Source organism: Python bivittatus, unplaced genomic scaffold (assembly GCF_059951505.1).
Source record: "Python bivittatus isolate LINGU-HERP-01145 unplaced genomic scaffold, Pbiv_v1 ctg000690_np1212, whole genome shotgun sequence".
Lineage (NCBI taxonomy): Eukaryota > Metazoa > Chordata > Lepidosauria > Squamata > Pythonidae > Python > Python bivittatus.
In genome coordinates, this window is record NW_028277096.1 from 18,613,365 (window position 1) to 18,639,219 (window position 25,855).

Below are 25,855 nucleotides of genomic sequence, written 5' to 3' on the forward strand. Positions count from 1 at the left end.
CTTCTCTCCATCTCTACCATTTTTACCACTGTTCTATAGACCTCTGGAGCTGTGGATTTTTTTAAAAGGGGAGAGAAAATAAATGCTGGGAGACTGAAAACTCAGAATGTTGAACAAACTGTTATTCGGGGAATGATGCCTATCCAGTACTTCTAGTGAGGTGGTGTTAAGTGTGTGTTGCTGTTTTTTTTTAATGGAAGTTTGAAGAAGCTTTTCTCCCTCCTCAGCACCATAATAAACTGCTTTATTATAAAGGTTAGCTTTCTGCTAACTTAGACCTCCTCCCCACACCCTTCTCGGCTCCTGCAGCGACTGCCTGTGGAGATCTCCCTTGTGACATGCAAATGTTTGGTGAAATAGAGATATCTTAGTGGGCTTAAGTTGCTAGTGAAACAACTTTTTCTCCATCAATCATGTGGCGTTTGATAGGAAATCAGGCAGGGGACCCTGTGATTTGGGAGCCACCATAAAAACCTGGAGAGATGTGTGAAGAATTCTTGGGAATGTATTATTAGGACAGGCTGGGCTGTTAAGAGGTGAGATGGGGTGGGAAACACCAGATGTTACAGGGGGAAAAGCCCCTCCAGGGAGACCTATAAATCCCTGTAGTTTTGTGCTTTGGGTTTGATGTTAATTAAGCAGCAGGGTAGCAGGAATTTGTCCCTGGCTTCCTCAGGCTGTTGGAGAGAGGGAAGCATTTTCGAAGGGGAGGAAGGGGCAATTGAAAAGAAGAACAGCCTGTAGATTGGAGCCAGGAGGATGGGATTTTGAAAATTGGGATGCAACGTGATGGATTCAAGGGAGAAGCAAGGAGAAGAGCAATGTAAAAGCGAAATAGAAATATTATTTATTTACTATTTCAATTTATATGGCTGTCCCTCTCCAGTTCATGACTCTTGGGGAGCTAACAGGGTTATGGAAGAGCCTGTTTTTTGACTTTGTGGACAGTTATTTTATGATATACGGCTGCTGTGTGTTTTTATTTCATCTTGTGTATTTTATTTGTTTTTATCTATTTTATTGTAAGCCGCCCAGAGTCACAGATGTGAGATGGGTGCCTTTATAAATCAAATCAATAAATAAAAAATATAAAAGCAAGAAAAACAAGAACGACACACATAAAATAGCAGCCGGGGTGAAAACAGATCCATCAGTTACAAGTCAACATAACCAGTGCATACAATAATGCATACAGATATAAGGGGATTCTCTCCTCAGTTTGGGGGGGTCCCCAGAGCCATGCAAAGATGGGCTCCAGGAACCTGGCAGGCTACCCTGGAGTCCCCCCTTCCTACCCCCCCAATTCAGCAGAGCAACTCTGGAGGTGTACTTTTCTATTTTGTTTTAAAATGTATTAGCAACCTTTTGCAGTTCCTTGTGCTGAGACCCAATGCAATTCCCATGTGGATTGTATAACAAACACCTTTATTTATTTATTTTTTTAAATGTTCCTTTTTGGCAATATTCTTTTGCCGGTGTGTGTATGATTTTTTTTTTTTTAATTATCTTTATCTCACTTGCCTGATCTGAGGGCTCCTTGAGATACTTGACACCATTTATAACACGGTCTTACAAGTATTGCAATAAAATTATCCCCGATATAAAATAGGCTGGTGTGACAGAAAAAATAAAGAAATCTTCAGATTTAAATATTATCTTCCTAGAAAGTTCTGCCTGGGTTTGTCACTATTATATTATTATTTTTATAATTTTTGCAATAATCATAGTTTTCTAGATGGATTCAAGTAGAATGATAACACTTATAAAAGTTTCTAAAACGATTAAACCTTTCTAAAAATATGACAAGTTGAAACTCAAAAAGAAAAAAACATATTAAACTTTATAGGTAATCCTTGCTTAACAACTACAATAGGGACTGGAAAATTCGTTGTTAAGCAGGGCAGTTGTTAAGTGAGTTGCACCTGATTTTCTGACCTTTTTTGCAGCAGTCATTAAGCGAATCAAATCATGTGGTCATTAAGCGAATCATGCAGTTCCCCATTGATTTTGCTTACTGGAAGCCAGCTGGGAAGGTCGTAAATGGCAGTCACGTGACCTCCGGGACACTGCAATTGTAAGGGCGACTTGGTTGCCAAGCTCCTGGATTGTGATCACATGATTGTAGGGGTGCTGTGATGGTTGTAAGTGCGAGGACCAGCTGTAAGTCCCTTTGTTCAGCACTGTTGTAACTTCGAACAGTCACTAAATGAATGGTTGTTAAGTGAGGACTACCTGTACTGTTTAATTTAACTTTACTATGCAATTAATAGATTGGTAGCACAGAATAGCTTAACATGGCCCTTTCCAATCTTGAAACTGGTGCCAAACTTGAACTTTCTGCAGACAGAGTGTGTGGGTTTTGAACAGCTGCCCCTCGTATTGTACAATTTTATCATTTTTTTTTCTTTTTTACATTCAGAGTCTCTCTATCTACACCACTCTTCTGTGACTTTAGCCGTTTCCCAAAAGATAATTTGTAGCTTACATTTCTGGCTCGGGGCTGACCTGGTTCTTTTCAGAAAAGGATCTGAGACCCAATCATTGCTTTCTTAAAATGTGCTATATTCTAACACTTGAAAGAAGAGGATGTGACGTAATGCCTCTCTCTTGAGTCCTGTTGACAGTTTGGCACGAACACGCTTAATTAGCTTATTGATGGGGGAATTTTGGGCCAGACCTGTAGGGTTTGCAGACCAACTGCAGATGACAGTCCCCCTTCCAGACCGCCTTCAAGGTAGTTCAGGGAAGAAGGAAATTCTTAATCTTTGTGAATGGATGTTGCTCATGGCTTGATGGAACGGCACGTTTGATACCTGGAGGAGCATTTTTGCCTTCTCTTTGACTTGGGACTCTGGAAAGACATCTCTCTCTTCCTTTCCTCCGTAAGCATATTCTCTGCCTTGCAACTCAGGACAGGGAGCAAATCTTGGCTGAACCTGATGCTTGAGCAGCGTGAGTCACAACTGGACGTGCTCTGGAGACTGTGTGCTCCGACCCGGTAGCCTCCCGATCACCAATTTTTTCCCTGCTGCTGGTTCTCCTGAAAAGATTATCCATTTGCTGTCGTGCCCATGTTGCAAACACTACCCAAATGATATCCTCCTGTTGTGGGGTGATGAGATGAGTTCATTATTTTAAACTTACACATCAGAGCAGGAAAAGCAATGGAGGCACATGCCCGTTTAACAGGGAGGCCTGGAAAGAACCAAAGGTGTTGGCAACTAGGACTTTCTGATTGAAAGAGATCTTTGAGCTGTATTGGTGGGTGTGTTTCCATTTTGTTATGCCTCCATTTGCCTTTTGATGTTGTCCAGGTTTTGGATTTTGTTTCGCCTTCTCAAAAAGCTAGCTGGGTATTCTAACAGCAACAGAGGGCATCTTGTGGCAAACAGATCTAATGCCATGTAGTCCTATCTTCCCCCATCTAGTGCCTTCTGCTTATATTGGGATCACAAGTCCCATACTTCCCAACAGCCATGCTGGCTGAGAATTCTTGGAGTTGTAGCCCCAGTATTTTGGGAGATACTTAGACTGGGGAAATCTGGTGTAAAGTTTCATGGTCTACCATCTATTTTATCAGTCGCAGAAGCTTTATCCCGAACTGGGAGGTATTTCTGGTCATATGTATTGTTGCAGGAAAAGGATAGTCTTTTCCTGCAAATATATTCTCACAGGCAAAATAAGAATCACAAAATTAATTTACAAAAAAAAAAAAATCACATTCGTCTGGTTTTAACACAACTTCTAAACATCGAGAGCATTGTGCACTCTGCGGTGAGAACATCATCATCCTGGTGATTGGGCGAGACTGCACATCTTTGTGACTGATGGTCATACTTTTCCTTTGAGTGGCATGCTCCAGAAAGCAAACCTGGTTAGAATAAAAAGGCGGGCAGAGATAGGACTAAAACCATATTTAATTTAGATTTAAATCCAACTAATTAAAGGCAAGCTACTTTATTCTATGTGTATTTAATCATTTTCTGCTTTCCGTCACATTAAAAATTACAGCAAAGTCTTGGGGCACCTTAAAGACTTGCATTTATTATTGCATATTACAATTTGATGACTGCTTTGGGACCTATATGGAGGCTCTCTGTTTTTCACTGCAAGATCAGGCATTATAACAGAGACCAGTCACAGGGACTACACTGTGCAGTGAACTCAAAGAGATCAATTGTATCTAAACTAAAACTAATTTTGATTGCATTAAGTAGCTATTTTGGCTATCCTCCATATGTTCATAAAGAAAAGTAATGTGATTGGGGAATGAGAATGATCATAGTTCCCCCATTCCAAAAATTAAAAATGATATTTTGATAGCAACTTTTGGAGCAGTTCTCTGTGTCATGTGAAGGATGATCAAGGCTTATGGATGCCTATTGCAAGCAAATATAAAAGAAAACATGGGTAGGCCAAGGGAAGCTTTTATTTTGAACAATGCTCCCATTAGATTTGGCTCCTTGAAAATATGGTTCAGTATTTTATATGACACAGTCCATATAACCGGATGGATCCATCCTTTTCATTCAAGGCAGTAAAATGAACCAGTTGAAATATCATCTCAAAAGTTCCTTCAGGGATTTTAGGCTTCCCCACACGCTCCTGTTGACTGGTCATTGACTTCACTGGATGAAAAAAACCTTGGATGTTGAATACCATGAGAAAGATATACATGTGTGAGTGCTTAAAGGAATATTTCAGGAATATTCTGCCTCTTGGAATCTTAAACAAGTCAAGATGGTTGTTCTTCACTGTAAACAACCTATGGATGATTATTGAGAAGTAAGAGCAGTAGAATTTAATTCCAGGTAAATTGTATAGATGTGCAGCCTGGGAATCCTACTTTATACACACAAACACACAGCATTTTAACAATTTAGCTTCTATCCTTCCTAAATCACAAAATGCAGGTGAAAAAGATAACATTAGTCCATGTGCTCAGTGAATAATTTATTCTTCCTGCTCCCCACCCCCCAGAGAACCTATGAAATAACCAGTTAAATTTAAGTTGGGCTCTGGTTGTCCTTTTGCCCATGAATGAATGTTCCCATATTCCATTTTATTCTTGCTTGTATACAGCAGTTGATAATATATATGATCACCGTTTAGCCAAACTTAAGCACATGTTGAATCCTATAAATTCCAGCAGGTGAGAAATAACGTCACTGTTGTCACTTCCAAGAAGGTATACATGTGCATCAAATTCAGGACAACATCTGTCTAATATGTGTGGGACTCCACTGATGAGCTCAAATATAGTTTTTCTGATTGGGCATGAAGGTGTTAGATTTTGGGTCATGCAAGTTCACTTCAGTCTATCAACCTATTTATATCTCCCTGCTTTGTTTAATGGTATCAGCCTGCCACCATCTACTGAGTCCTATCTAGTCTACTGAGAATCTTATCATTATAACACATTTTAAGATGGTGGCCGATTCCAGAATTGTACCCGGGGCTTAAATTTGCTGAGCATCTACTCCCTTCAACAGCTCCTTCTCTTCTAAACTCTGGAATATTTGGGCCACCAAATGGTGACTGGTACATAGTAAAATTTAACCTCTTGACGTGCATCTGTTGATCCTGGCTAAAAAATCAGTGGATGAATATAGTTAAATAATGTATCTGGCTGTGAGATTAAGTAGTGATGTTGGTTGGGCTTGGGGAAGTGGCATCGTTCTCCATGGCCATAGACTCACTTCTTTTTCTTTTATGATGATGGTTGTTTTGTTGTGGTATGGTATATGAAATTCAGTGCGTTCTGATATTCCCTTCAAAGTGACGTCCGTTGGAACACGCACCTAGTCAGCGTGCTCTTTTCGGCTGAAATATAATTACACTGAGATAAGGAAGAGGAAATAGATCCAGAGATGGTGTAGAAAGTTAAATTTGCTTTGTTCAGGGTCCTGAAACATTCTCCCCCACCCCCCAAATAAAAGTACGGGGGATTCAGTGCAGACAGTGGTCCCGTTGTCTTCATAATGCACTTTTGTGCTACATCTATAACCTTACGTAGAGTTACGGGGCCTTGCTCCTCATCTTCCAAAGCTGGTTTTCAGTTACTTCTGTTTTAACACTGAAAGGGGAAGATGTCCTATAGCACAAAGCTTGATAGTATACCCCATGAATTTCAGTATAACTTATTTCTGAGTAAGTGGCTGTACAATTGCAATGTTAATAAATGTATAAAGGATAGTTTGCTAACCCATTTTTTTCCCCCACAAGAATTAAATGCAGCTAACTTTGTATAATGTTTATATGCAATGGTCTTGAGGAAGAGCTTCATAGTTTAAAGTGTGTCAAGCCTTTCGAGAGAAAGAAAATCGTTTTCCAAAGCACCTTTTTGGATTGATTTTTTTTCATGTTTCATGGTATTGGATGGGTGAGCCCTTATTCTTGGGCCCTATAGATGCTTGTTTCTATCTTATTTCTTGAGCCCTATAGATGCTGCCAGAAAATAAGTATGTTTACATTTTTTCACTTCTACAAATGTAATCTTACAGCTTCTGCTTTGAACACTGGCTTGAATGACAGATCTGATTTTTTAAATTATTGATTTATTCATTTTAATGATGGCTTCCACTAACCAATCTGTAACTAACTGTGGTTGTTTAATTACAGAGGGAACATTCCCACGCTCAACAGGTACAGTAATTCTCCTTTTTAGCTCTTTTAAAAAGTAGCTAGTTGTCAGAAGAATGTGTAGTTTTAACACATTTTTTTTAAAGAACTGGGTTTTAACCACCTAACCTTTTCATTTGCAGTGTTTGCTTTTATGTTTTCCTCTGTCCCTCTTTGAATTTGTTCTTCTTTTGTGTTTGTTCTTCTCTTTACACTTTCTTTTGGCACGCTACAAAAATTAACCTCACTAGCACTCAGGTTTATCTTACCTGCTTTAAAAAATTGTTCCAGATCTTGGAGCAAAAACTGTTTCCTTTCTCCGTTTCTCATCTTTTACCTTTGGTAGCAAAGATGGGCTCCAGCTGGCCAACTGTCCAATTGGGATTTAAAGCAGAATGGGTACTCCACGTGGTTTTCAAAAAAAGATATTGGGGGGGAAAAATCATTTTCCAGGTTTTCTGGACATTTACCCATGTCACAAATTTGTGAATGTCAAATTTTCCAGCTGGGGAATGTTCTGAATGCAAGAGCCTTTACCTTTTCATTTCCCTGCACCCTAAATCTCTTTTAGGGAAGAAGTTAGCAGAATGTCCTTAACAGTGTTTGCTCACCTGTGGGTAGAAGGGACGTTGTGTCTTCACTCATCTGGCCCTCCGTGAAAAAGCTGCCATTAGCTTCTCTCATACAAAGGCCAAGTCCCATTTTCAAAAATGCCCAAGGGAAGAGAACATGTCCAGAGTTTCTAAATTAAAACACTAGGAAAATAAAACCCCTTTGCTTATGAAAAACAGTCGGAACAAGTGTTACTGAAGGAACTGGTGCTTAATTTCCAAGTTCCCAAAAGAAATAAAATTTTATTATTGGATCATGATCAAGAATTGGCAGGGTTGAAGATAGCACCCACCCTTTTACAGCAGGGGGGAGCAAGCTGAAGTGGCCCCTCCATGGCAAGAAAGACTCTAGAGCAGGGTTTTTTAATTCTTTTGTGCTACAGATCCATTTGAAAGTCTGGTGAAACCGACGGAGCCCTTCTCATAAATATGTATTTAAATGCTTGAAATAAAATGCATAGAAACAGATTGCATTGCAAAGGAAACCAACTTTGCTCAAATTCAGTTATCAAAATATTTTAAAAAGATAAATTACTTTAGATAGAGAGATTTATTGACGTTTACAAACATTTTTGGAGACTAGAGGCCATAAAGTACTAACGCATTGTTGATTGAAAAACTAAGTTTCGGGTAGAGATTAGTGAAAATAAAGTTGTAATGTTTTCCCCATCCAAGGTCAGATTGCTCCTGAAGTGTATAGACGCCAAAGGGATCTGTGGACTCAGATTAAGAACCCATGCTCTAGAGTATTGTGTATAAAAATGATTTCTGGATGGGGATGGTCCAGTAAACGGGTTCTAGCGGTACGTTTGTTTTTCCTGCTCTTTTAATCTCCCACCTGTATCTCCAGTTGGCTGAGGGTGTATTCTCTTCATTTGGAATGCATTGACAGAGATAACTTTCCTCGGTTTAAATTAACTTTTTAAAAAATGCCAACAATTCATTATGGCTTTTCATGGAGGAGGGTGGGTGGAAGCTGGTTGGCTGAGAACGTAATTATTATATAGTCATTTGTCATGAAAGATGTACAACCTCTCACTTGGAAGAGAATGTATTTGCTTAACCCTCTTCCAGAACGTGTTGTTTCTTTCCTATAAATGCAATTTTGCAAATATGGCTAAAGGCAAATTGGACCGGGGGAGTGGGGGAGAGATAAGCAGGATCCCAGTGGCTCATGCTATATTCTGGCCTGTTTCGTTTTGTTTAGATTTTTTTATCCCACCTGTCTTATTTTTATAAATAACTCAAGGTGGCGAACATACCTAACCCTCCTTCCTCCTCCTATTTTCCCCATCACAACAACCCTGTGAGGTGGGTTGAGAGAGAGGGACTGGCCCAAAGTCACCCAGCCGGCTTTCGTGCCTAAGGCAGGACTAGAACTCACCGTCTCCTGCTTTCTAGCCTGGGGCCTTCCCCACTAGACCAAACTGGTTCTTTCTCACTAAAGTGGTAACCCTTGTGGCATTTCAGGCAGTAGCTAGAAGACTGACACGATAGAATTTTTTTCCATATCATAAGTAAATATGCCACACCTCGCAAGCTAGCATACACTGGACAAGTGTCGCTAAGCAAGTCTAATTTTTCCACCCCAACAGGTTCGATTTTTATAGGTAGGGGTTTTTTATGCATACAACGAAGCGTTCATTCATGTGAGTCTCCTCCCTGATAGAGAAACGGTTCAGAGTGGTGGTTCTTTTCAGAGACATCTGAACCTTTTTTGCACTTGGACCACAGTCCTCAGCTTTGTGTTTGTAAGGCCCTCATCCCGTGACTTCCATGGATGTCACTGCTCTATTTTCTTGAAGGACCCCGGGGAGGATGCTGGGCTCACCACCTGCTGTAAATTCCCTTGCCGTAGATGAGATGTTTTCTGCAAATTGGCAAGGGATAGGCCGCTGTTGTAAAAGGCCGAATTTATCACAGGTTGCTGACCAAGGCTGGTGTGTGGAAAGCCTTCTTCTGAATCAAAACACAGCAGCACCAGATATGGTGAATGATGACTTTCAGCATTTCTAGGAGGCAGGCCAGTGGTGCAGGGTGCTGGGAGCTGTCATTAATCAGTATCTGGAATGCCACACTGTTGAATCAACCATTTCATCTGGCCATGTTGGGGGAGAGAGATGTGGAAAGGGGTTGATGTAGGTCAGGGTGAGCAATCAGTTGGGCTCCAGATGTTGACGCATGAGCACTACCATTAGGAGCGACAGTAAAGTCAGACTAGTAGTTGTTCCCCAATACCAGGAAGTTCACAGATGGCTCACGATTGAAGGAGTGATGGAAATGATGGAAATCGAACCCACTTCTTGAAGAAGGAATATGCTGTATAGGAATATAGCAGGAGTGTCCATGGGGATGGTAAAAAAAAAATCAAGATGGCAGCCGCAATGGCACAGTTGAAGCCCCGCCCCCTTTAATGTGCATTCTTCATTAAAAAGGGGTGGGCCTTTGACTGGCCACCATCTTGACCCCTTTGACCAACCCTGCAGATACCCCTGGAACATAGGAAGCTGTTTTATTCCAGACCAGAGTCCGTTTACAATATTTGTATCCTACTTAAGAGCCCCAAAGTCATTCCCTGGTTGTGTTCCCCCAACAGAATTTTTACCAAATTAACCAGCAGGTTTACACATACAACCTAACCTATTTAACCCTAACCAAATTCAGCGTGTTTGTGTGAATGATATTCTTAAGCCTGGAATTGGCCTGGTTGGGTATGTTGTGTGAACACAACCTCTAGGTGGCTTCCAGATAGATGCTCACGATTACATCTCACACACCTGTTTCAGCACCATCTCTTGCCAATTCACGACATGGGTAAAATTATTACCTATTTCAGAAAAGCATAACTTAGAACATTTCTGGGCCTGGTCTGTTGACGTTGATCTATGGGCGCTGAAATCCAACATATCAGGTCATCCCCAGCTGGGACAGTGGACAATACCATTATCAGGAATTCCTAAACCTATTTCAGTAGGAGTGTTGTTTATATTTGTGTTAATGTGTATCCATGACCCTTGTTCCAAGAAAATTTACTAAACCTCCAAAAACTAAAGTAGCTCTATGTGTGTATGGGTGTTTGTGTATATGTGTGTTCTTAATTTGCAAATGCTAATATCTGTCTATCATTTGCTTCTGTCTGTAACAGTAATTTATAGCCTAATTGTGGAAAACATAAATAGTTTGGGAATGGTAAAGATATAAATTGTTCTGCAATGTCTGGTTTTTCTTTTCTTTTTTAAAAATAGTGGAACAAGAGAGACAATACCTTCCTGTGCTTCTTTTAGGCTATAATTCTCCATGTAATTCAGTGCCCTACTGTAGTTGAAATCAGGGTCCTGATGTTGTTGGAGTCTCAAAGTGAGAATTGGGATTACAAATTAAAATGGCGTTAGTGAAAATTTCACTTCTGCCTTCAACTATCAGGATCTTTTAGCAAACTCCACTGTTTTCTTTTTCTTTTTTTTTGCACACAGCCTCAGTACGTCATCTGCAAAATGGGTTTAGTATATTCTGCCTCGCTGTAAGGATTACAGTTCTGCAATGCAGATGAAGTGTTTGAAAGCAATTTTCAGGTGCAAAGGGGCTAGTGCAAGTAGTGATTTTTGCTCAGAGCGATCAGGTTGACAGACTTCTCTAGACAGCTATGAATCTTAGATTAGTTGTAACTCATTTTGTTCCCTTTAATTTCAACAGGAAATAATTATTTCAGAAAAGCAGCCTTAACAATGTGTAGGGCTGCAGACTGAAATTCCAGCCTTATGGAATTAAATTATTATTCAATTTCTGACCTTTTAAAGAATGGCTCAGAAAAAGATGCTAGAACGCAGTGGCGGAAATTAATTAATTAATTAATCAATACTAGCAGCATTGGCAAAATCCGGCCCAATATAGTCCAACCGACAACTGTGAATTCCCTTACATGTTCGAAGTACAGAAATCAAATTGTGAAATCCCCATCTGTTCATCATGATAATTATTTATAAGGTGCCATAATGTATGTGAGGAGCCATACAAAAAGGAAAACAAACGCAACAGCCCCCCCCCCATCCTAAAGACTTGGGATGTCTAAAATGTTTGCTCATGGTTTGAAAATCTTGGTGCAAATTTCAAATCATGGAATCATAGGTGTGACAGGGCAGGAATCTTCCGTCCATCTCAGAGAAAGGGCTGTTCAACCTTTACTTGAAAACTTGCAATGATGGGGTACCCATGTTTTCAGGCTGTTCCACATTATTTTTATTAGTAATAGTAGTAGTAGTACCCTAGTTATGTATTACTAGTCCCCTAGTTGGGTAATGAAATGCCTGCAAGCAAACCATCAAGTTCGGAGACCGCCAAGAGCTCTGCAGTTCAAGCCTGAGCTACGGAGATTCTCTTCCTCGCCGTGAAGCAATTTAGCGGGTTTTTTGTGGGTGAGAATGGGCAAATGGCTTGCTGTGGGCCACAGTTGTAGGGAGGGACTTAAATTCTCTATCCACCTTGCAAGCCATTGCAGTGTGCCTGCATTAAAAAAAAAAAAATGCATGGCCAAATGTGACATATCAAGAGTCTTGTGATGATAAAGAACAATACAGGGATTGGCATCCTTTTCTTAGCCTTTTTTTGGTGTTTCTGTTCTTAAGTGGGAAACTGACGATGCATTGTTCTGGTTAAAAGGAGTCCTTCTGGCTTTAAAAAACGGAAGAATTATTCCAAGTATAAGACGTATATTCTTACTCCTGTTTTGATCCACTTTTGTATTATGGTGACCACTGAAGCTCCTTTTACACTCATTTTCAGTTCTACTGGAGGTGTTTAAAACCTGGTTAGCAAGTTCTTCAACTGACTATCCAGATTTTATTCCAAGAATGTTGGAGGTAACTGAGGAGCACTTTAGTGCATTGAAGCGCATTGTTTCCTCATTCTGGTGGAGCTGTTATTTTAACTTTGGGCTCCATGCAAAGAACACTTGGTTTTGTAGTACAGCTAATTGCTCCTTGGGGATAGCCACCTCTTATTTTCAATTCAGCCATGTCAATAGATGAGGAAGAGGGTGGGATGAGCGTAGGGCCTGAACGAACAAAGACGTAGAACTTGGAAATCTGCGATCTGTGGACTTAATGTTGCGCAACCATGCAGATGATTGCCTTATGAAAGCTAGAGTCAACATCATGGTAAGCTTAAATCCACTCCTCCTCTTGTTTGTGTGCCTCTTTCTTTGAATTTCTGTATGCTAAATAAAGTGAAGTTTTCTCTTTTATTTTACTGATCCCCCCCCTCCCGCAAAGACAGCCTCTTCATGAGCTGTTTTATTTCTCCTGATCTTCTTTATGAGCCCCATCGGTCCTTTGCTTGTCTCCTAATATGTCCTGTGATTTGAACCTGCTGTTTAGAATGTCCTTCTCGTCCAACCTTAACCACTATGGGATGGTCCATGTGGCCAGTGTGAGTGATGTTCTCCTGGACAGCTCTTTCACCCCACCGTGCCAGCGCATGGGAGGCATGGTTTCCTTCCGAACCTTTGAAGAATTCGTCCGGTAAGCAACGGAGGAGCACCAGCTTTGGGAAAGCATCGCTTCTGTTTTCCATCCCTTTTCTTCTCTTCTGCTTGTTCTGCCTGAATTCTTGTTCTTCTGCAATGCACAAGCCCCAAGTTAAGCTAAGTATTAAAAAGGTTAATTTGAAGGCAGGATTGGAAGGGCAGGGGGAAAAATACCAAGCTTAAGGGTGAAGGGATCTAGGGCAAAGCTGTGTTAAACATCTTATGAAACAAATGTTTGTTTCATGTTGAGGTTGTCTGCGTTGTCTGGGTAAAGGAAGGCACCAGCCTATGCAATTTGTCTTGATATAGCAAGCGTTTCTCAACCTTGGCAGCTTCAACACGTGTGGACTTCAACTCCCAGAATTCCCCAGCCAGCATGGGGAATTCTGGGAGTTGAAGTCCACACGTGTTGAAGCTGCCAAGGTTGAGAAACACTGGTACAATGGTCAACAACTTTGTCCCATGCCACCAAGACTCCTCTCCCTTCCTGGTTTGTTACAGTTTGCTATGCTGTGGTTGACTTCAGAAATATTGCAGGATATTGTGCCCAAGAGAACCAAGAAGAGATGGGTGGGTCAAGGTTGCAGCAATGAGATGGAATGCAGGGAATATCTTAAAATGCGGGTTGCTGTTTGATGTTTAGATGGTGGCTGATCATTTGCTTATTTCCTGCTTCAGACTTTTTGATGAGGTTATGGGATGCTTTTGTGACTCTCCTCCTCAAAGCCCCACCTTTCCTGAATCAGGACACCCATCTCTGTATGATGAAGACAAGGTACAGTATTCTCTTCTGACAGTTTTTGATGATAGAAGCAACTTCTTGAGTTGACGGGGTGGGAGGGTAAATTAACGGAGCTGTGGAGAAGAAGGTACTTTGGAGTGTGCAGGAGAGTGGATGCAGTTCATTAAAGCAGCTGTATGTTTTCTGGGATTCTCCAGCACCTTCTGATTACTTTTTTGCCTTTGAATCTGAAGGGATGTGCTGCCCTAATATTTAGCATTCCTTGTTTCTGACGATGATAGGATCTCACTGGTTCCAGGTCAATGAGAAATGGAATCATACCCACCAAGGTGTTACGCAAGATTACATGCGGCCTATTCTCAGCTTAGGGGTTGGAAAACCTTTCAGGCATTGGGTGCTATTGCACGAACATGTGTGATGACATGGCCCACAGTTTTGAAAAATGACCCCATATCTTGAAAGACTGTCTTATCTCTTGAGATGCAGAAATCTCATACAGCAATGTCAACATTTGGTGAGCTCTTATGTAACAATAGTCAGCAATTGTATGAGATTTTGGCCATATATTTATTTTATTTTTGGTAGCTATGAATGCTGTCTAGCTGGGTCACGAATGCCCAAATGTGGCACACCAATGTGCTGGTGATTCTTGCTTTGACTGTTTTTTAAAACAGCCAATTTATAGAATTGAGGGAGACATACTGTTCTAATCTAAAGTACACACAGTCATTTTTCCAAAATGTTGGACGCTATAATAGGGCCTCCATTCCACCTGCAAATGTTATGAAGCTATTTATTTATTACAGCATTCTCCTTTCCCCCCACCACCTGATTTTCTTTGAACCATAGAGTGCTAGAGATGAGCCTATCCATATCCTGAATGTCGCCATTAAGACTGATTGTGACATAGATGATGAAGGTCTTGCTGCCATGTTCAGGGAATTCACGCAGAGCAAGGTAAGTTGCGGGCCCTTCTTTAGTTATTTTTCTTCAACTGTTTAGTGAAGTGGAATGCAGATTTTATCCATGAATGCTACAGTCTTCCTATTTTTTTCTGACCTGCTCCCTTGTGTTTAAAGAAGAGTGGGACAATGGCCTCTCTTTCTATTCTGGAATGGTCATTGATAGCACCATAGAAAATAATAACATGGGTGAGCAGTTCTCTTGTCTGAGCTATTTGTAAATAATTGTAGGAGTCACTCAGGGATATCACTTCACAACTGAAGAAGCGTGCCATCTGATTAGATCTTAAAAGGTAGAATCTCATTTCTCATTTTTTTTACTCTACCAGGAGAGGAGCCATCTTCATGCCAAGACTGACCTTGTTTTGCAAACCAAGGGGACAGGGCAAATTAGACCTCTTTGGAGACCCTATTCTTGGTCTGTTTAGACAAAATAGAAAATTAAATCAACCTAGGTCCCTGATTTGGATGAAACAACAAAGTAACTGCAAGGGTTGGCAAACTTTTGGGATCCCAAGTGTCACTGGATGATCTCCTGTGTTGACTCAACCTGAATGTAGTGTAATGGTGTAGAGAATAAGGAGGATGACCTTGACAGAGATAGGCAAGATCCGTTACCAAAGTGGCAAGGGGAAAAACATATACAGTGGTACCTCTAGTTACAAACGCCCCTCCTTACGAATTTTTCAAGATACGACCAGCTCCGGCCCCAAAAATTTACCTCTACTTGCGAACTCCGCCTCTACTTACAAACCGGATCCGCGGCCATTTTCCCTGCTGCCACGCGGTTGCGGCTTCCTGTGGGCAAGATCGCGGTAGCAAGGAGACGTTCGGTGAGGCTTGTGGTGTGTTTTGTGGCGTTTGGAAGGTTTTTGAGGTTTAAAAATAAAATGCATATGTTTCAGAACTGTTTAGCCGTATTTACATTGAACCTTATGGGGGAAATTTATCTCGGGGTGCGACCAAATTCGGAGGGTGGATTAGCCATATTTACATTGAACCTTATGGGGAAATTTGCCTCGTGGTGCGACCAAATTCGGAGGGCGGAACGGATTAACCGTATTTACATTGAACCTTATGGGAAACTTTACCTCGATTTGAGACCAACTCGAGTTGCAACCAGAGTCACGGAACGGATTGAGTTCGTAACTAGAGGTACCACTGTATTACATCCAAAGCAAGCAGAAAGTATGTGAAAGCAGCTCAGATAGACACCTCCCTAATTCACATGGGTATAAGAATGGGAGGAGGTACAGCACAATTGGACTTGCAAGATAGAGGTCAGACCCACTAGGTAGATTAGACCAGAAATCAACTCTACAGAAAGGTTAAATCTACTTTTATTGAGATTGACCATAGGAACAGAATCTTGAGCTCCTGAATGAAAAATAGTATGTAAATCTAACAAAGAAACACACCTTCTTCTGAACTCTCACAAGATTGCCCTTGGAGCCCTGCGAGAATGCTGAAACCTTGAGAAAGAACTTTTGAGATGTTAGTGTTCTCCCATGAGGTTGTGCGAGATTTGAGTGATTTTTAAAATGATTTTGTCGCTGTTTTGAGGGGCTGGCAGATTCTTTGGTGCCTACAGGGGCTCAGATTCCCACCCCTCATACAATTGCAGCAGCGCCTGCAGAGCGGTGGGGTCAAATCAGGCAAAACGGTAGACACGGCATTGTGATGCAAGCCCTGTTCGTGTTGTGGGTGTGTCCACACGTGTTTCAGAGGGGTGGGGTGTGCGTCACACTTGCTGCATCCACCATCTTGCTTGTTTTGACTCCCCCTTCCAGCAGACCTTAGTAAACAATTGATCCTTAAAAACAAGTGAAGACGCTCCATTCTTCTTACAGCTGGACTGGAGGACAAGAGGAAGCAGAGCGTCTGTCCTGTTAAGTTTCTGAAAGGAATAATACCGCATCTGTTGCCATTATTTTATTAACAAAATTAAAACGGTGAAATGAGCATCCCTTTTCCCATATTCTGTTTTTGTTTCCTTTTGCTTGAATATATTACTTTTAAAAAATCATGCTTAACCTTTATTTAAGGGGAGCCTTAAACTCCTAGCCTAGAACGAAACCGATTAAATCAAAACCAGCCTTTCCTCAGGGATGTGCACATAAAAAAGGGCTGCATTTGATCCCTCTCGCCCCACCATCAAGAATCCAAAGTTTTCATTTCTTCTCATAAACGAAGTGCTAAGCTATTTTTGCATAGGTTTTCTTTCATTTGCATGAATGGGCTTGTGGTGTGTGTGTGTTTAAGTGTGTCTGGAAGAAGGAAGGCGTTGTGCGTTAAACTATCAAATAGCTTGATCCAAATTGCCCAAATAAATTTCCAGTCTCAGCATGTCCCAACAGGATTCCCCCCTGCGTGTGCGTATGTGTGTGCGCGCGCGTCTGGGTTTGATAGAAATTAGGATTGTATACTTGTAAATGGCTAGTGGAGGTGATTGAAACAGACAGTGGAAATGGAGTTCCTCCAGGTGCTGGTACCTAATAGTGCCGTAATAGCTGCTGAGTCGCTAGGAGGTCTGTATTATTACAATGTAATCAGAATCCCGTTGCTATATACTTATTGTCTGACACTTGTGGAATTTTAAAAGCAATAACCTTTTTTTTTTTTTAAAAAAAAAAGAAAAATCTCAACCTCATTATTAAAGTTATTTTTTCCCTTTTTCCCTTGACTGTGGGATGCTCATTTTCAAAGGGCGTTAACCTTAGTAAAACCTTGCCATCTGTGCTGGAAAGCAGGGGTCTGATCCTGAAGCTGAAGGCATGAAGCTTTTTGTCTGTCTCCCTTCCTATTGAAAGCTTTTTTCCTCCCCATTTCTGATTTTGGGGTGAAGGGGGAGGTGTCAGCCCTTTGAGGTACTCCAGACGAGAAGCAGCAACCATGTGTTCTAACACTACCTTTATTGTAAGGTTACAGGATCTTGCAAATCTGAAAGTACCTCTCCCCTCCCTTCTTTTAACTTTCCTGAAAATTAAGGGGGGGGCCCCTTCTGAGACGTTTTCTCCACCCCCACCCCTCCTTTGGACTCAGATTTCTCTTATCAGACCATTGTCTAGGTTGTGGCTCTTCCTCCTGTCTCCCAAGGTCATTCCCGAATACCATTACAGGAGGGTAGAAGGAGATGGATGTAATGGGCCATAGGAATAACTTTGAGAAACAGGAGGAAGAGTCGCAACCAAGGCAGGGTCAGATAAGAGAAATCTGAGTCTGGGGTAGAAATACAATTTCAGAAAGCATCTCAAACTTGACCCTCCCTAGTTCTCAAGAAAATAGAGGGAAGAAGAGGGAGGTACTGTCAGCCTGGTGAAGTAGTCCAGACAAGAAGCACACCCATGAGTACTAGCTCTATCTTGTGTAATGCAATTAATGTGAGGTTACATTAATGGAATCTTGCAAGTTTGAAAGTACATCTCCCCCATCACCTTTACAGTCCAAGAAACTAAGGAGGGTCCCTTCTGAGATGTTTGCCATGCCCCCTTCTCTGGGCTCAGCTGCCTCTTATCTGACCATTGCCTAGTCTGCAGCTCTTCCTCCTGTCTCCCAAGGTCATTCTCACATACTCTTACAGGCACATTCAGACTTGCAAGATTCTGTTACTACAACCTTATGTTAAAAGTAGCATAAGCGTTCATAACTTCTGGTTTCCTAGTCTAGTCTACCTTGAAGGACTGGTGGAAGAGAAAAAGCATGTTACTAATAAAATGAAGGCCATTGTTGACTAGAGAAGTGGACAACATGTTGAATGATCTTTTGTCCCACCATGACCAAAGAATTTTTGTTTGTTTGTTTGAAAGATTTAAAGGGCCACCCAACTTGCAAGAATGCAATTCTGGGTGGTGTGGATTAGAACAATTAAAACAGAGATGCAAAGCAACAGAACTTTGTAAAAAACACAACGAACAAATGTACTTCATCACATATTCCGCCTTGTAGGACGGGTTTCGCTAATCTAGTCCCAAGGAATAGTCAGGTCTTCAAGGCCTTCCTGAAAGCTGACAGTGGAAGAGAAAAAGGACTGGGGCCTTGGTAGGATTACCAGATATCTGAAAGGCAAAGGAGGACATGAACATTTGGAAAGGAGGATAAACGGGGGGCGGGGGGGGGAGGAGGACACACTAACTAAATTTTTCCAACCAATCTTTATTTTCAAGAACATATGCTAGCAATAATATAGAATTGACGACACGCTTTTTATATTTCACCATAGAAACATACAGTGAGTTATGTGATCTACAGACTCCAGTGATCATAGATTTAAAGAGGCTGGATTGAAGCCGGTTAAGACTGACAGGAGCAGTGGACCCATCGTTCATACTGGGAGGGTGGCAATGGGGGAATATAATGCTTGGTCAAGGCTTCGCTTTTGAGTTTAAGGGAGTCCATTCCTCTCTCCCTTAAATTTAGATTTGCTGATGGCTTTTTGTAATCGTTTCCCTTGCTCTGGAAAGTGTCCAGTATAAATCCTTGTTCCATATTTATGGCAAGGTTGCTTCCAGGTGTAAGGCTGTCTGAATGGCATCCCGTTCAAAATTTAGAAACTCGGGTGGGGTTGTTACCTGATTGCTTCTGATTTCTTCTCTTTTTGAAATGTACTTGCCACTCCTCCCCATTTACGGTTCCAGGGCTATAAATAGAATTTCCCTTACAATAGCAGGTATATTTGTGAAAAACGCTTTACAGAGATTTTTCTTACAAGTTTCCATTTTGCCAATTTGCTTTCCCAATGTATTTTCTCATGTTTCCTTCCCTTTTTTCCAGAAATCTGTGCTGATCGACCATGGAATTCGTCGGCTAACTTTTCTGGTGGCCCAAAAGGTATTTTGACCTCTTGTTCTCCCTCAGTTGGAGTTTTTGCGTTTTGATAGCTTGCGTGCCAGATCTGACTGCTTTTAATGGAAGGAGGAAAAAAAACAAATCATGTTCACAGCTGATTTTGTTTTATTTGTCTCCAGCTGTGCAATGGTTTTTCAATAAGTTCTCTGGAGAAAATTAATTGAGAATTGAAAATGATGACGATGTTGCATTGCTTGTGATTTTTTTTCCTTAATTCACTTTTAATTTATGGACTAATTGCTAGTTTTGTTCTGCCTCCCCCCCCCCCCGCTTTATCCCTCCTGCCACTGTATCTTACATTTTGGCTTGCAAGGATTTCAGAAAACAAATCAACTATGAGGTGGACCAAAGATTTCATGTAAGTAGAAAACATCTGTGGGAACCTGTACAATCTCAGATCTTTATTTTTTCCCCTTCTGGTTGCAGTTTGTACAGTAAAGCAGATGTGCATGGTATAGCCAGGCAACCCTTTAATGGCAGGAGGTCACATTTTGGGGACGATGATGCAAAGTGGGTAGGCCCAGGAATGTTAACGGGGGCAAAGAGCTTGGGGTTTTTCACCTACTGCTGTTTTTGTCTCCCTCTCACTTCAGAAGGGCAGAAAAGTGTGCCCCCCATTTTCAGCAACTGTACCCTGAGTTTGAGGGTGCAGTTTTGAGGGCCACCTTCAACTCTGGGGGCTTCAGCTGGTTGCCCAACTGCATAACCTGATGATAAATCTCCCAACAGTCTTCTGCGTTATACCAGTGGATGTAAGAGGGGGAAAAGGGGAAAAAGTAGGCAGCCCCCCCCGCATCAGAATTTGAAACAAAAGTAGGCAGCCCCCCCCCGACATCATTCTGCCTCCTCCCCTTCCTGCTTCATTTGTTTCAGCCACTTACAGGGGAGGCCTGGAGGGGATCAGAAAAGTCATAATGGGGGCTGCAACCCCATACTTGAAGCCCCGCCCTTTTAGCATGTGTCGACCCCTGCAAAAGGGGCGGGGCTTTGACTGTATCGTCATGGCTGCCATTTTGACTTTTTTATCTCCCCTACCCCTGTGGACATCCTTGGCTCTTGCATCCCCAAATCCAAGGGTGAGATTGCCACCCCTTTTTCCTCCCCCCTTTTTCTTCCTCTTTCTCCAAATATAGAGCTGTTGATTCTGTGCTTCGTGGACTTCCTAAGCGAAATTAGACTATAGGCTAAAACAAAAAAGCAAAAATGTTCCTTACGTGCACAGGCGACCTCTTCTGGAATGTTTTGACCATGGTTGGTGGTGATGGGCATGGCCCAGCTTTTAGGGAGGGGTGCCAATCTGAAAACACATAACAGATACCAATCAATCAGCAGCTTTAAGACAGGAAGCTGGAAAAGTATGGAAAGCTTATGTGAAAAGCAGGGGGCTTTAGAAAGTAGATATCTGGGCAGTTTAAGAGAATAAAAGGGGATAACGGCGGGAAACGGAGAGTTTCTTTTAATGCTTGTGAATAAATCCACATGCTGTCGAAGAGCTCTGGTGGAATTCCTAAGCGGCTGATCTGAAGCAAAGAGCCGGACAGTAATAAGAAAAGAACAGTGTGTGCGCCAGAGATAGACCTTTTCTTAGCAAGGAGATTAGGGAGACAAACAGTCAGGTCAGCATTGTCTGTACCAATCTTCCCCAAATGAGTATTTTCCAGATAGATTGGATTGCCGTTTATGGACTATTTGCTGGGAAATCTGGGAGTTGTTTCTAACATACCTAGTAAGTCCCAGAGTGGAGGGCAGAGGCAGTTTCTCTCAGCTGGGCCTAGAGGTGCTGGGGATTATATCTATGACCTTCTGCGTGCAGAAGACCTGCTTTCTACTGGATTATGATCTGCCTTCCTTTTTTTTTTTAAATAATAATTCGATGAAGCGTTACAATTAAAAAGATAAAAACTCATACCAACTAAGGAAAAAAAAAGAAGAAAAAGAAAAAAATAGGAAGGGCAGAAAATAAAGGAGAAAAAAAAAATAAAAAGAAAGAAAATAAAAAATTAAAATACTGTATTGTAAAGAAGAGAAATATATAAAGAAATCATTTCCCTCGTCGTCACTACAAGCATAAACAATTGTGGTAACTTATCACCTTCTCTTAGAATACAACAAATGATCTCTTCTTCCTGTATCTCATCTCTTGCAGTCTTCCAAGCAGATAGAAATCCCAAGTTGAATATTTCCAGTAGTTCCATAAACAGATCCTTAAAACCATGTCGTTCAGTCCTGATCAGCAAAAATCCATTAAGGGTTATCAGAGATAACAATGTATCCATTTTAACCTTGATCAAATAACCAACTTTACATTCCCTCCTTTTACTTTTAACAATCTTTCTCCCATCCCTGCCTAGAGGTGCTGGGGATTAAATCTGTAACTTTCTGTATGCAGAAGACCTGCTTTTCTACCGGATTATGATCTGTCTTCTGAAGGTAAAATAAGATTTTAGCCCTCATGCTTCCACATTAAAGGCTGATTAATACTGGCTTCTATAAGATCAGTCGATCTTAATGATAGAGGTTAAGATTTAGGAGAGGAATCATCCCTTATGTATCCTTCGAGTTCTCCAAGTCTTTCATTCTTCATCTTTCCCTGGTTATTATGATAACTTGTTCTAAAAGCCACTTGGATCTTTTCATCTTTGAAATTTGGGTATTTCCCCCCCTCTGGTTTCTCTACCTCTTATCTCTTCCCTCCTGTTTCTCATAAATTAAGTTTGCCAAATCTGTTCTTTACATCAGCCTTATATTCTGACTGTATGTCCTCCAGGTCAAATCTTGCTGGCACGCCTACCCTTTTTAATTTTCTAAGTTTTGACACCAGTAATTCAGTGTTTGCATGTGAGCATGTCCTGGAGACTAGATTCCATTTTTCCAACTTCAGTTTTCTATTATGTAATCTGTTTGCTTCTGATATTGTTCATAGAATGAACAACCCACATTTTCCTATAATTCTAGGTTCTCTGTTTCTCCCATTTTGGCAATCCAGTCACCTATTAGTAGCACTATAGCCTTTGTATTGTCGAAGGCTTTCATGGCCGGCACTCTGAAGATGCCGGTCACAGGTGCTGGCGAAACGTTAGGAAACAAAACTTCAAGACCACGGCCACACAGCCCGGAAGACCCACACCAGCCACTATAGCCTTTCTTGTTGCTACAGTATATCGAGCACCATCTCCAATTTGCTGTAGAATGTCTCAGTGTCTTCTACCATTATGTTTCCAGTAGGGACACAGACTTCAGTAACATTAATGTTCATTGATTGATTGATTGATTAAGTGCCATCGAGTTATTTTCAACCACATAGATAGATTTTCTCCATGATGATCTTTCACCAACTTGGTCCTTCAGGTCTTCCAACAGTATACCCATCGCCACTGTAACTAATTCCATCCACTTTGCTGCTGGTCATCCTCCTCTTCTCTTTCCTTCTACCTTTCCCAACATTAGAGCCTTTTCCAGAGAGCTAGGTCTTCGCATAATATGTCCAAAGTAGGATAATTTGAACCTAGTCATTTGTGCCTTGTGTGAGAACTTTGGGTTGATTTGTTCGATGATCCAATGTTTTTTCTTAGCTGTCTACGGTATTCTCAGGAGTCTCCTGCAACACCAAATGTTCACTGGATACCTGCTGTTTCCAATGGATCCCATCTTTTATTGGATCATAGACAAGCCTATAGTATTCATGCTACACCATTGGTGCCATAGAAGGACAAGATGACTGCAGACATTCTTTTCTTGGGTTTACCCATCACAAGCTCCAACTTGAGAAGGGGACTGTCCTTTGTTGTAGTGAAGGATGCTCTTCACAAACAGCAGAGCAAATAACTTGTTGATCTATTTCAAAGAACCTTTTCTGCCATTGCTACAATAATATACGTAGCATGCCTTTCTCTCTGTTCTTGGTCTTTTTCTGGAAAATGAGGATTGGACTTTTTAGCAGAGCTGTGGTTCTGGGTGTTGTGCTGGTAAGCAGTTCTCTACACTTTATACTTACTTCAGAGAAATTCTAGACAGACTTGCTCAGTCCTTCCAGGGAACTGGGTTCAGCCCTTCATTTTTTCATTCCTATTCATTCTAGTACCGGACTATCAGTGTAACTTAGCGGCCTTGGCGTGGGCTCGTTTTGTGTTTTAATTACAGTCTATATAATTACTTCCCAGCATGTTGAAGTAATAGAGAGTTGCTTCAGCAGGCTTCCAATTTCCTCATCTCATTAGGCTTTTAACACGATTATTAGTATAATAACCAGCTATGATGATTTTCTCATGTAGCTTTTTGCATTCTCCAATTTGCAGGGTGTCTTGATTGGTTAATTTAGGCGAATTATTCTGATTGTCTTGATGATGGTTGGTTGATTAGAACACAGCAGGGGCATAATTCCTTCATCTAGGAAATCGGATTTTTTTTTTTTTTTTGGATTTTGGTATGAAAACTCTGAGGATTTGTTTACCTCTGTGTCTTTCCGTTTGCATTTGCCCACGCACGTTTAATTGGATATTTGCCTGAAAATGCTAGACCGAAGATCTGAAAAGAAAAAAAAAAAGAGCAATCAGTTTAGTGACAGTATGCTGACGAATGCAGCAGGAAGAAAGATTAGCACTGAGCAGCAGACAAGGTGCAAGAGACAAGGAAGAGTTAGAAAGGTGGTGAAGAAATGGACAATATTTCTGGCTTTTTTCTCCGGCTTCAGTCGTGGTGGCAGGTCCAACATTTAGAAGGTACTTGGTTAGGTTACAATTAAATGTTTAGTAAATGTTCAGCTACCTACCAAAAGGAAACTCGGCTGCTAAAGAGCTTCCTGAGATCCAGGAACTATGGCAAGGCACAACCTCATTTAATTGTGAGCCGCCCAGAGTCACCCTCTGGGGCAGATGGGTGGCATATAAATTTAATAAATAAAGTAAAATAAAATTATGTGTGTATATGTATATGTATATGAATAGGCAAAGACACACAGCAATCAGCATCACAACATGCCGCCAACATTCAAAAGATGTCCATCAAATCAAAAAGATTCCTGTTTTAGCTCATTTCACAAGACCAAGCAAAAATTAAAATCAAGATCGATTTGCTTATGCCACAACTATAACTGAGGGTTCTGAATGCTAGAACAAGTTCTGAGTATATCTGGGCTCCCCCTACCCCTCTATCTCCTTTAGTGTGGCTGTGAGAGGGTAGGTGGCTCCTGATTCTCTTTAGATTACCTTCTGTTTTTAGTCACTTTAGAAAATCGTCTACTTTAGAGAACCTTCTGTTTTTCGTCACTTTTGATTCCAGACTTCAAGGAGAGGTGGGAATGGGCAGGTCCCCAGTTTACTGCAGTTTATCCTGTTTGTGCTAAATGCAATCCCTTTGAATGCATTCAAGCCTCTGAAATACAATTTACGCCATTTGGTCTTAAGGTTTTCCCCTGAATTTTATGTTTCAGCATTAAACTTCTCTTTGCTAGTGTTATATCTTGCTCCCATTCTAAAACATTTTTTAGGGCATCTTAAAATTAGAAAATAAACATCCATTTAAAAAATAATGAGAATTAATGATTGGGGTTATTTAAAATTTTAATAAGTGGTGTGTTTGGAAGTGGTTCAGTGGGTAGTATAAGTGTGCAAAATGTAGAGATGAGACTAATGAATAATGATAATTTTCTATATTAATTTTGCTTTCTTTCCCAGAGGGAATTTCCCAAATTCTTTACATTCCGTGCCAGGGATAAGGTAAGTGTTAATGTTTTCATTAAGTGTAATCAGACAGCAAAAGCAATATGGTTTTTCAATCTTGATTCTCTCAATAGTTTCCATAGTGGCTCAACTGGGTTCTGCTGGATTGACTAGATTCATAGACACTAAAATCACATTGTGACCTGGCATGACATGTGAACTTAGCTGTTGATTTGTGGAAACCATGTTTTACAGCTTAGAGTACTGGGCAAACCTTGGCAATCATAGCTTATTCATAAAACCATAGCTTAGTATGGTGTGCCTGGGCCCTAGGCATGGAATGGAGCCTGTTTCTATGTGTTTCATTTCTTGTTTAATATTTGTATATATTTTAATTGTTTTTAATGTTGTGAGCCGCTTAGAGTCATGTACTTGAGATGGGCGGTTATATAAATTGAATGAATGAATGAATGAATGAATGAATCTGTCTGGTCAGCCTGTTTTTTGAAAATCTCTGATATTTTGAAAATCAGATTGCTTTTATTTGACATAAGTTGCCTGTTGGATTTAGATAATTATTCTTTATTAGTGGTGGATACAAATCATGAGCTTACCCAAGTCCTTAAGTCTTCCAGAGGGGCCCCTTTTTAAGTCCTGTCATTTCTGAAGCACATTTGTTGAGAATGTGACTCTATTCCAATTTAGAACTTACATTCTAAATTGAATCTTCAGTCTTTCCCGGGGCTCCTCTGCCATCTAGCAAAAATAGTTTTGCTCCATCCCATTGTTTAATTTTGCTACCCATTGTGCAAATAAACTATATGCTCTGTTAATTCAATAAATGGTTTATTCGCTTATGTATTTATTTGATTTTATCTTTTCATTTATTTATTTAT

General features: G+C 40.8%; 1 protein-coding gene and 1 long non-coding RNA gene across 7 annotated transcripts in view; one reads left to right on the plus strand and one right to left on the minus strand.

The window, feature by feature from the left end:
* The window catches only part of ACACA (acetyl-CoA carboxylase alpha), a 237,437-nt gene that overhangs the window by 99,069 nt on the left and 112,513 nt on the right, over positions 1 to 25,855 (plus strand). For 3 of the 6 annotated variants that reach the window (XM_088152435.1, XM_088152440.1, XM_088152441.1), the window contains 7 exons: positions 6,622 to 6,645; positions 12,605 to 12,748; positions 13,432 to 13,528; positions 14,345 to 14,452; positions 19,228 to 19,284; positions 19,616 to 19,660; positions 24,975 to 25,016. In XM_088152435.1, coding sequence (XP_088008561.1) covers positions 6,622 to 6,645; positions 12,605 to 12,748; positions 13,432 to 13,528; positions 14,345 to 14,452; positions 19,228 to 19,284; positions 19,616 to 19,660; positions 24,975 to 25,016 — 517 coding nt within the window. The remainder of the gene's footprint in view (positions 1 to 6,621; positions 6,646 to 12,604; positions 12,749 to 13,431; positions 13,529 to 14,344; positions 14,453 to 19,227; positions 19,285 to 19,615; positions 19,661 to 24,974; positions 25,017 to 25,855) is intronic. The other 3 variants (XM_088152437.1, XM_088152436.1, XM_088152438.1) reach the window with 3 other exon arrangements.
* The window catches only part of LOC148214390 (uncharacterized), a 41,497-nt gene that overhangs the window by 2,674 nt on the left and 12,968 nt on the right, over positions 1 to 25,855 (minus strand). The window contains exons 2-3 of the long non-coding RNA XR_015798200.1: positions 23,753 to 23,826; positions 20,517 to 20,599 (exon numbers count right to left, since the gene is read on the minus strand). This is a non-coding gene — a long non-coding RNA (uncharacterized LOC148214390). The remainder of the gene's footprint in view (positions 1 to 20,516; positions 20,600 to 23,752; positions 23,827 to 25,855) is intronic.